This window comes from Zingiber officinale, chromosome 5A (genome assembly GCF_018446385.1).
Source record: "Zingiber officinale cultivar Zhangliang chromosome 5A, Zo_v1.1, whole genome shotgun sequence".
Taxonomy (NCBI): Eukaryota; Viridiplantae; Streptophyta; class Magnoliopsida; order Zingiberales; family Zingiberaceae; genus Zingiber; species Zingiber officinale.
The window spans coordinates 7,980,885-7,991,887 of NC_055994.1; the positions used below are offsets into that span (position 1 = coordinate 7,980,885).

An 11,003-nucleotide genomic window follows, 5' to 3' on the forward strand; every position below is an offset into this window, starting at 1 on the left:
CGGACCATCTAATTTAAAATTAATCAAATTATAAAATCTAGATATAAGATATGAAAAAAGAAATTAATTCTTCAATAAAATAATTCTTAGATTTATTAACATCAAACTTATATGATAGTCTCAACTATTTTTCTATAACATTTTTAAAAACCTCATCTCTTTTGTCACCCGAGAACCAAGATCTTCTTCTTCAGAAGTTTTTAAGTTTCCTATAACCTCCAAACACACCGATCGCACGCTTGTGTTCCGAAATGCACCATCCATGATGAACTCATAACCTTATATATCACCATATAAGATCATCTAAAAAACCTAAAATAGAATCATATAACAAAGCATAAACCTTAATTGTCTACTCTATTGATTTGAACATCATCTCTCTAAAACCCATAGTACCATATGTCATATACCCAATATATTAATACCTCTCTTAATCCTACATTCATTTTTTTTAATTAAACACTAATGTGTATGATATTATAACACTCATCAATGATTGTGCATTGATTATAATATCATTTGGATGCTCTAATACTAGACGAACTTCCTAATCCTGTCATATCCACCACGGCCAGTCAACATTCAACACGTATGCTGATCATGCTGGGCCCTCTGCCAACCTGACCATGCAACATCATGCATGGACATTCCAATCCAAACCCAGACCAACGGTCAATGGCCTCCACATAATGACCAGCAAACAGAGCCGGCCTGGGCCAGGGCTACCAGGGCACCTGCCCAGGGCCCAAACACTCTTAGGGGCCCAATTTTTATATATATATAATATATATATATAAACGTTATACATATATATACATTTTTTCTCTTAATTTTTTTTTTATAAATGTTATAGATATATATATATCTGTTAACGTTTTTTTTTTCTCTTATTTTTTATAAATGTTTTCTAATTTCTTCATCCTTCGTCAAAACCCTCGCCGCTTTCGCCGAGCGCCAGTCGCCAACGATTCTCCTCGCCGAAGCGCCGATTCAGCGATTCTTCTCACCGCGCCTTGCGATTCTCCCTGACTCCCTCTCCCCAATCCCCACTGAAGCCCTCCTCGCCGCACCTTCCCTCTCTCGCTGCGACGACTGCGAGAGAGCGCCGTGAATTGGGGGTGGCTGTGAGCTCACGTCCAACACACAAATCAAGCAAATAGCGCCAAGGACAGAAGGACTTACAGCCATAAGTTACTGCTGTGGACTGCAGTTGTTGCGAAACCCATCTATTTGGTATTCTTCTTGCCATGTCTCACTTCCCTTTCTTTTGGTGATTTTTTCCCCTTCACAGTCTACGATCCACTTTTATCATGTTTATACTTTATATGTAAAACATTTTATGCAGATAAATGTGGGATATCAAAGCACCATGTCAATTCCAAATTTGTGCGAGCCATTTCACCTAATCTATCAAAAAAAAAAATCCTATTTTGATATCTTGTTTCGATCAAACCGTACAACTTTGAATTAAAGATAGAGCTTGTGCAGTTATACTCCCATAGGGCCAATTTTAACAATTAAACATAACAATGAGAACAATGATATAGAATGTTAGGGCAAATGGCTTAAATAAGGAGTTATTCCTATTTCCTAGCAAGCTGATAGGAACGAATTGAATCATATGTTGCAATCAAAGTCTTATAACTCTCAATTATAATATGTATTAAATGAATCAAGTATATACTTTCGATTACAAGATGATTTTTGGTGAAATGTTTCATTAGGAGTTATAATCCTTATGTACAAATTGATAATTTTTGGTGAGAGTATATACTCTCAATCATTAGGAGTTATAATCCTTGTTTAGGCATTTGAACATAAAGACAATTTAATATTAAAGTAGATGCATGTTTCATAATTTCACACAATAGCTCTCTAATTTTTTTTTATTGTATTTAACTATTAAGCTTAATATAAAGAAATTAGCATTGCTTGAAAATTTTATTTTATTTATAATTTCTGAAATGATAGATATTGTTTTAATAAATAGCCTAGTTAACTTCACTGAGTAGTTAGAATACTTCTTTCATAATTAATTGATTATTGATTAAAATCAAATAGCAAATAATATAATATAGCAACCTAACCATGGAAATTTAGTTGACTTTAGTGTTATCTTTTTTTGAACCCTTATTTTACTATTGTTTTAATTATACGAATAAGGTCTTAACTCCTAAAGAATTGAATTGTGTTTTTTTTTATAAACTTGCAGGATATCTGTATAAGGTCTTATATAAGTGGATTTCGAATCAAAAGAAAATTCTCCATATCAGGTTTTATTGTTCTTTGTTTATTGCTTTTTGTTTATAATTATCTATTATCATGAAACAACTCTCTGGATATCAAAAAAGACAAAAAAAGAAAAAAAAAGAAGAGATAGCCCAAAACTTAAGAGGTTCATTAAATAAATATTTTGGTAAAGAATCACATAACACAACAGAAAATTTAGTTCATATTTTAACTAATGAATCAAATGTTAATGAAGATTTTGTTGAAAACAAGAATGATGAAAATAAAGAATTTGTGAGAAATGAAAGTGATGAGAATGAGAAATTTGTAGAAAATGAGAACGAAGATAATGTAGATGTTAATAATTTGGATGAAATTGAAATTGACAAAACTAAAGATATTGATAAGTTTTGTGATGATGAGCATACAAACAAATATCAATGTTCGACACCTAAATATGATTTGAACATATTTGATCCACGAGTTTGGGATACTCTTGATACAAAAATGAGGGATTTACTTGTGGAAAGAGGTCCTAAAAGAGAAGATATTCTTAAGTTTCCTTTAGATAAAGAATCGCGACACTTTTCTCATACTTATTATGTTCAAATGTTACCAAATGGTGAGACTCGTGATCGAAAATGGTTAGTGTACTCGAAGGAGTTAGACAGAGTATTTTGTATTTGTTGTAAGTTGTTTAAAGTAATACACACCAAAAGTAATTTAGCAAGAGAAGGAGTTAATGACTGGAAACATTTATGTGACAAACTTAAACAACATGAAAATAGTGTTGAACACCTCACTAATCTAAGAGCTTTTGTTGAACTACAAATGAGATTAAAGAAAACATTGACAATTGATAAAGAAATACAAGAACAAATTAAAAAGGACACAAAACATTGGAAACACATTATGCTAAGAATAGTTGCTGTTGTCAAATGTCTTGCTATACATAATTTGGCATTTCGTGGTACACATGACAAAATTTATGAAGATAGTAATGGTAATTTTTTGGGTCTACTTGAAATGATTGCAGATTTTGATCCAATAATGCAAGAACATTTTCGACTCATTCAAGATAAAAAGATTCATTATCATTATCTTAGTCATAAAATTCAAAACGAGTTAATATCTATTTTAGCCTCCAAAGTCAAGAATGCAATAATTAAAAAAGTAAAAGAGGCAAAATATTTTTCAGTAATTCTTGATTGTACACCGGATGCAAGTCACAAAGAACAAATGACACTCATATTAAGATGTGTAGATGTTTCAGAGACTCCAATTAAAATAGAAGAGTATTTCTTAGAATTTATAAATGTAGAAGATACAACTGGTTTAGGCCTTTTCAATGAATTGAAATTTGTTTTACAATCTTTAGAACTTGATATTGATAATGTGAGAGGGCAAGGTTATGATAATGGATCTAATATGAAAGGAAAAAATCAAGGCGTGCAAAGAAGATTGCTTGACATTAATCCTAGAGCATTTTACATGCCATGTGGTTCTCATTCTCTTAATTTAGTTGTTTGTGACATGGCAAATTCTTGTGCTAAAGCAAAATCATTTTTTGGAGCATGCCAATGTATGTACACCGTGTTCTCTAATTCAACAAAAAGATGGAATGTTTTGCTTGAATATATTGATGGATTAACTTTAAAATCATTGTCAACTACAAGATGGGAAAGCCATATTGAAACAGTTAAAGCAATACTATCTCAAGCTTCCCAAATTAGAGAAGCTTTGTTCAAATTAGCAGAAATAAGTGAAGATAGCAAATTAAGTAGAGATGCTGAAACGCTAGCATCTGGTGAACTTTCAAGTTTTGAATTTATATTAAGCCTTGTTATTTGGCATGATATTTTGCATAAAATTAACTTAGTTAGTAAAAAATTACAGTCAGAGGATATGCGTCTTGATGTTGCTGTAAAACAATTGGCTGGTCTTGTTTCTTTTTTTGAAAAATATAGAGAAAATGGTTTTTCTTTAGCTATGGTTGATGCAAAAAAAATAGCATTTGATATGGAAATTGAGCCGGTATTTCCTACAAAACGTAAAATTAGTAGAAAGAGACATTTTGATGAGATTGCTAATACTGAAAGGGAAAATCAATCACCGGAAGAGTCTTTTCGAATAGATTATTTTATCTTAGTAGTCGATATTGCTCTTGGGCAATTGAAAAGTAGGTTTGAACAGTTGCAATATTTTGAATCTATATTTGGGTTCTTGTATGATGTTGCAAAATTAGTTTCAATGGATGATGATGAATTAATGAGTTCTTGTGTGAATCTTGAAAATACTTTGAAAAATGGCGACGCTTCTGATATTGATGCAAAATATATGTTTTCAGAATTACAAGTTTTGCAAGTAATGTTACCAAGTGAATCTTATGAAACAAATAAAAAATGGTCTTCCATTCAAATATTAGAGTTTTTAAAAACAATGGATATGTTTCCAAATGTGATGATTGCTTATAGGATATTATTGACAATACCCGTGACAGTGGCATCTGCCGAAAGAAGTTTTTCAAAATTAAAATTAATAAAATCTTATTTACGGACCACAATGACTCAAGATAGGCTAAATGGATTAGCAATTTTATGTATTGAAAAAAATATTTTGGAAAATATTGAATATGATGATATTATTGATGATTTTGCCTTTAAAAGTGCATCACGAAGACACTTTAAATGAGTTGCCCCTGTGTTTTTTTTTTACTTTTTTTTTTTCTTTTTGTGATCCTGCTACACTTGCTACTTTTCTGTTATTAAGTTGTATGCTTAACAAGTGAAACTACTTAATCCGACCTCACCTTTTGTCCATGCAGGCATTACAATATGAATCATATACGATTGGTTTGGTCCCGCATCTGGAATGTTCTTTCTGAATTTTTTGTTTCAGTTGGGTTGTCAGAAAATCTTTCGGTCGCAATCTTTGTAATGGATTCACTAAGGCAATTAGTTATGAAATTTTTGGAGCGAGAAGAACTTGCTAATTATAACTTCCAGAATGAATTCTTGAAACCTTTTGTGGTCATCATGCAGAAAAGTAATTCTTCTGAAATTTGTGAGCTTATTGTTCGATGTGTTTCTCAGATGGTTTTGAGTTGTGTTAATCATGTGAAGTCTGGGTGGAAAAGTGTTTTCATGGTATGCTTGAATTATCTTATTGTTTTTCTATAATTTTTCCCACATTCTCAAGCAGTACCTTAAATTACGTTTGCTTTCATGGTGATTATGTTGGGTTAGAATTTGTAAACTTTTGTATAGATGATATTAATGCTTCTCCTATGTTTAGGTTTTCACAACTGCTGTCGCTGATGACTGTTCCCTTCATTGCCTGTTGACAATCTATACATGGAAGAAGTGTACGTTAAGGTTAGTATGCGGTCTTAGTTGGACCCTCTCCTATATGATATTGCTTCTAAATGATGCTTCCATAACATCAATAACATGTTACTTAAGTTTCTTGTTTTAGCTTTATTTGTGTGATTCTAAAACATTCCACCACCACCCGTGGCATTCATTTCTTCGTTGAATATGTGGATTGAAAAGATATAGAAATTCTAAATATTGATCTATTTTTATAAATTCTCCATAAATGAACTTCCTTTTTTATTCCTTGTATGTAGTTTGGAGAGGAATTATGCTTCACTGTTGGAGGTCAGCATATTCCTTTTGGTGCATCACCACAGGTAAGTTTATTTTTCCTTTCTCTAGTTATGGTATGCTTCCTTAAATTATCTCCCATAATCTCTATTGGAAATATTGCTGCTATATATCTAGCAGTCACTTCTTTCTAACATGTATTTTCCTCAATAAATTATAAAGTTTTTATGTAGTTTCACCCAAATGTGTTTCCACGCCTTACAAATTCTTATGATTTTTTGTAGAATATCTGGACTGAACTTGAACCTCCTTGTAGAATCTATCAGAAGCAAATAATTCGACTGTTCAGATATCTTTTTCTTGTGTTTTGCTATTCTGAACTCCTTAGTACTACTTTATAGGGACTAGTATTTAGAAAGATTTTAATTCTTAACCACTCTGCTGAATACATTGTTTAAGTTTTGGTGGAAAGAAAAAATTAGGGCATAACTAATAGTTTTGCCCAGGGCCTTTAAACAACCAGGACCGGCTCTGCCCTCAAGCACTGAGCAAGGCCATGGCCTCCGATCTGAGGGGAGACATCGGCTCCAATTACAAGCCCCTGAGTTGGAAATGCAAGTGCGGAGACTTGATATTTAATCCTTGAAATTCTATACGAGATCGACCAACTGTGGATAATATACCGTGCTTGATGCTTCTTTTCTACGTTTCCTTAATCTTCTTAATTCCCCTTCTGTTCGGAGATCCAAAATAGACAGAAACTACGTTGACAAGACAGGGCACAAGTTTTCCGGCCACGCCATTCCTTCTCCACGAAATGTCATGTCCAGCAAATCAATCCATCTCGCTTCCTGGCGAGATTTGGGTGCAGTAAAGCTGCGGGCGGTATCTCGATCTCGAAGTGTGTGCATCGATGAGGCATTTCATTGATGTCATCGCGTGGCAGCAAATTGAAGAGGATCTCTTTTTCTTTGGGCATCAGCCATGCACGCAGACTGCTGCTGCTGCTGTCTGTGGCTAGCTCTGTTGTCCTGATCCAAGATTCCAGATTGGGGAGGAAAAAGATGATGAAAGGAAATTATTAAATTTGTTGAACATTATAAAACAGAGAGAGATCGATCGATTTGGAATAATTGAATATGAAGTGGTGGTTTGCTGGCAGAGCCGGTCCTGGTTGTTTAAAGGCCCTGGGCAAAACTATTAGTTATGCCCCAATTTTTTCTTTCCACCAAAACTTAAACAATGTATTCAGCAGAGTGGTTAAGAATTAAAATCTTTCTAAATACTAGTCCCTATAAAGTAGTACTAAGGAGTTCAGAATAGCAAAACACAAGAAAAAGATATCTGAACAGTCGAATTATTTGCTTCTGATAGATTCTACAAGGAGGTTCAAGTTCAGTCCAGATATTCTACAAAAAATCATAAGAATTTGTAAGGCGTGGAAACACATTTGGGTGAAACTACATAAAAACTTTATAATTTATTGAGGAAAATACATGTTAGAAAGAAGTGACTGCTAGATATATAGCAGCAATATTTCCAATAGAGATTATGGGAGATAATTTAAGGAAGCATACCATAACTAGAGAAAGGAAAAATAAACTTACCTGTGGTGATGCACCAAAAGGAATATGCTGACCTCCAACAGTGAAGCATAATTCCTCTCCAAACTACATACAAGGAATAAAAAAGGAAGTTCATTTATGGAGAATTTATAAAAATAGATCAATATTTAGAATTTCTGTATCTTTTCAATCCACATATTCAACGAAGAAATGAATGCCACGGGTGGTGGTGGAATGTTTTAGAATCACACAAATAAAGCTAAAACAAGAAACTTAAGTAACATGTTATTGATGTTATGGAAGCATCATTTAGAAGCAATATCATATAGGAGAGGGTCCAACTAAGACCGCATACTAACCTTAACGTACACTTCTTCCATGTATAGATTGTCAACAGGCAATGAAGGGAACAGTCATCAGCGACAGCAGTTGTGAAAACCTAAACATAGGAGAAGCATTAATATCATCTATACAAAAGTTTACAAATTCTAACCCAACATAATCACCATGAAAGCAAACGTAATTTAAGGTACTGCTTGAGAATGTGGGAAAAATTATAGAAAAACAATAAGATAATTCAAGCATACCATGAAAACACTTTTCCACCCAGACTTCACATGATTAACACAACTCAAAACCATCTGAGAAACACATCGAACAATAAGCTCACAAATTTCAGAAGAATTACTTTTCTGCATGATGACCACAAAAGGTTTCAAGAATTCATTCTGGAAGTTATAATTAGCAAGTTCTTCTCGCTCCAAAAATTTCATAACTAATTGCCTTAGTGAATCCATTACAAAGATTGCGACCGAAAGATTTTCTGACAACCCAACTGAAACAAAAAATTCAGAAAGAACATTCCAGATGCGGGACCAAACCAATCGTATATGATTCATATTGTAATGCCTGCATGGACAAAAGGTGAGGTCGGATTAAGTAGTTTCACTTGTTAAGCATACAACTTAATAACAGAAAAGTAGCAAGTGTAGCAGGATCACAAAAAGAAAAAAAAAAAGTAAAAAAAAAACACAGGGGCAACTCATTTAAAGTGTCTTCGTGATGCACTTTTAAAGACAAAATCATCAATAATATCATCATATTTAATATTTTCCAAAATATTTTTTTTCAATACATAAAATTGCTAATCCATTTAGCCTATCTTGAGTCATTGTGGTCCGTAAATAAGATTTTATTAATTTTAATTTTGAAAAATTTCTTTCGGCAGATGCCACTGTCACAGGTATTGTCAATAATATCCTATAAGCAATCATCACATTTGGAAACATATCCATTGTTTTTTAAATCTCTAATATTTGAATGGAAGACTATTTTTTATTTGTTTCATAAGATTCACTTGGTAACATTACTTGCAAAACTTATAATTCTGAAAACATATATTTTGCATCAATATCAGAAGTGTCACCATTTTTTAAAGTATTTTCAAGATTCACACAAGAACTCATCAATTCATCATCTATTGAAACTAATTTTGCTACATCATACAATAACCCAAATATAGATTCAAAATATTGCAACTGTTAAAACCTACTTTTCAATTGCCCAAGAGCAATATCGACTACTAAGATAAATTAATCTGTTCAAAAATACTCTTCTAGTGATTGATTTTCCCTTTCAGTATTAGCAATCTCATCAAAATATCTTTTTCTACTAATTTTACGTTTTGTAGGAAATATAGGCTCAATTTCCATATCAAATGTTATTTTTTTTTGCATCAACCATAGCTAAAGCAAAACCATTTTCTCTATATTTTTCAAAAAAAGAAACAAGACCAGCCAATTGTTTTACAGCAACATCAAGACGCATATCCTCTAACTATAATTTTTTACTAGCTAGGTTAATTTTATGCAAAATATCATGCCAAATAACAAGGCTTAATATAAATTCAAAACTTGAAAGTTCACCAAATGCTAACGTTTCAGTATCTCTACTTAATTTTCTATCTTCACTTATTTCTGCTAATTTGAACAAAGCTTCACTAATTTGGGAAGCTTGAGATAGTATTGCTTTGACTGTTTCAATATGGCTTTATCATCTTGTAGTTGACAATGATTTTAAAGTTAATCCATCAATATATTCAAGCAAAACGTTCCATCTTTTTGTTGAATTAGAGAACACGGTGTACATACATTGACATGCTCCAAAAAATGATTTTACTTTAGCACAAGAATTTGTCATGTCACAAACAACTAAGTTAAGAGAATGAGAACCACATGACATGTAAAATGCTAATGTCAAGCAATCTTCTTTGCACACCTTGATTTTTGCCTTTTATATTAGATCCATTATCATAATCTTGTCCTCTCACATTATCAATATCAAGTTCTAAAGATTGTAAAACAAATTTCAATTCATTAAAAAAGACCTAAACCAATTGTATCTTTTATATTTATAAAGTCTAAGAAATACTCTTCTATTTTAATTGAAGTCTCTGAAGCATCTACACATCTTAATATAAGAGTCATTTGTTTTTTTTGACTTGCATCCGGTGTACAATCAAGAATTACTGAAAAATATTTTGCCTCTTTTACTTTTTTAATTATTGCATTCTTGACTTTGGAGGCTAGAATAGATATTAACTCATTTTGAATTTTATGACTAAGATAATGATAATGAATCTTTTTATATTGAATGAGTCGGAAATGTTCTTGCATTATTGGATCAAATTGAAATCATTTCAAGTAGACCCAAAAAATTACCATTACCATTACCATCTTCATAAATTTTGTCGTGTGTACCACGAAATGCCAAATTATGTATAGCAAGAGATTTGACTACAACAACTATTCTTAGCATAATGTATTTCCAATGTTTTGTATCCTTTTTAATCTGTTCTTGTATTTCCTTATCAATTGTCATTATTTTCTTTAATCTCATTTGTAGTTCAACAAAAGCTCTTAGATTAGTGAGGTGTTCAACACTATTTTCATGTTGTTTAAGTTTGTCACATAAATGTTTCCAGTCATTAACTCCTTCTCTTGCTAAATTACTTTTGGTGTGTATTACTTTAAACAACTTACAACAAATACAAAATACTCTGTCTAACTCCTTCGAGTACACTAACCATTTTCGATCACGAGTCTCACCATTTGGTAACATTTGAACATAATAAGTATGAGAAAAGTGTCGCGATTCTTTATCTAAAGGAAACTTAAGAATATCTTCTCTTTTAGGACCTCTTTCCACAAGTAAATCCCTCATTTTTGTATCAAGAGTATCCCAAACTCGTGGATCAAATATGTTCAAATCATATTTAGGTGTCGAACATTGATATTTGTTTGTATGCTCATCATCACAAAACTTATCAATATCTTTAGTTTTGTCAATTTCAATTTCATCCAAATTATTAACATCTACATTATCTTCGTTCTCATTTTCTACAAATTTCTCATTCTCATCACTTTCATTTCTCACAAATTCTTTATTTTCATCATTCTTGTTTTCAACAAAATCTTCATTAACATTTGATTCATTAGTTAAAATATGAACTAAATTTTCTGTTGTGTTATGTGATTCTTTACCAAAATATTTATTTAATGAACCTCTTAAGCTTTGGGCTATCTCTTCTTCTTTTTTCTTTTTT

General features: G+C 32.0%; 2 protein-coding genes across 4 annotated transcripts; one reads left to right on the plus strand and one right to left on the minus strand.

Annotated features, from left to right (window-relative positions):
- Window positions 1–1,098: 1,098 nt before the first annotated feature.
- On the plus strand, window positions 1,099–5,550 carry LOC121979654 (zinc finger MYM-type protein 1-like). Of its 2 annotated transcripts, XR_006111419.1 has the most exons (3): window positions 1,099–1,233; window positions 2,213–5,375; window positions 5,524–5,550. XR_006111419.1 is itself a non-coding variant. In XM_042531648.1 (2 exons), the coding sequence occupies exon 2, from the start codon at window positions 2,323–2,325 to the stop codon at window positions 4,918–4,920; it is 2,598 nt and encodes an 865-aa protein (XP_042387582.1). In that variant the 5' UTR covers window positions 1,099–1,233; window positions 2,213–2,322; the 3' UTR covers window positions 4,921–5,508. The 2 variants fall into 2 exon arrangements, 1 of the variants encoding a protein (XP_042387582.1); XM_042531648.1 differs by lacking the exon at window positions 5,524–5,550 and having other exon boundaries at window positions 2,213–5,508.
- Window positions 5,551–5,841: 291 nt separating this feature from the next.
- On the minus strand, window positions 5,842–8,617 carry LOC121979655 (brefeldin A-inhibited guanine nucleotide-exchange protein 1-like). Of its 2 annotated transcripts, XM_042531649.1 has the most exons (4): window positions 7,987–8,617; window positions 7,759–7,838; window positions 7,442–7,504; window positions 5,842–6,865 (listed from the first exon to the last, which is right to left on the minus strand). In XM_042531649.1, the coding sequence occupies exons 1-4, from the start codon at window positions 8,296–8,298 to the stop codon at window positions 6,655–6,657; spliced, it is 666 nt and encodes a 221-aa protein (XP_042387583.1). In that variant the 5' UTR covers window positions 8,299–8,617; the 3' UTR covers window positions 5,842–6,654. The 2 variants fall into 2 exon arrangements, 1 of the variants encoding a protein (XP_042387583.1); XR_006111420.1 differs by lacking the exons at window positions 5,842–6,865; window positions 7,987–8,617 and adding an exon at window positions 7,067–7,243 and having other exon boundaries at window positions 7,759–7,804.
- Window positions 8,618–11,003: the final 2,386 nt, after the last annotated feature.

Excerpts from the sequence above, each read along its gene's own strand:
- LOC121979654 (XM_042531648.1), top strand. The coding sequence starts at position 2,323 with ATGAAACAACTCTCTGGATATCAAAAAAGACAAAAAAAGAAAAAAAAA.
- LOC121979655 (XM_042531649.1), bottom strand. The coding sequence starts at position 8,298 with ATGAATCATATACGATTGGTTTGGTCCCGCATCTGGAATGTTCTTTCT. Across the intron at positions 7,505-7,758 it reads TGGAAGAAGTGTACGTTAAG|TTTGGAGAGGAATTATGCTT; the intron begins GTTAGTATGCGG and ends CCTTGTATGTAG. Across the intron at positions 6,866-7,441 it reads CTTTTGGTGCATCACCACAG|GACAACAGAGCTAGCCACAG; the intron begins GTAAGTTTATTT and ends ATCTTGGATCAG.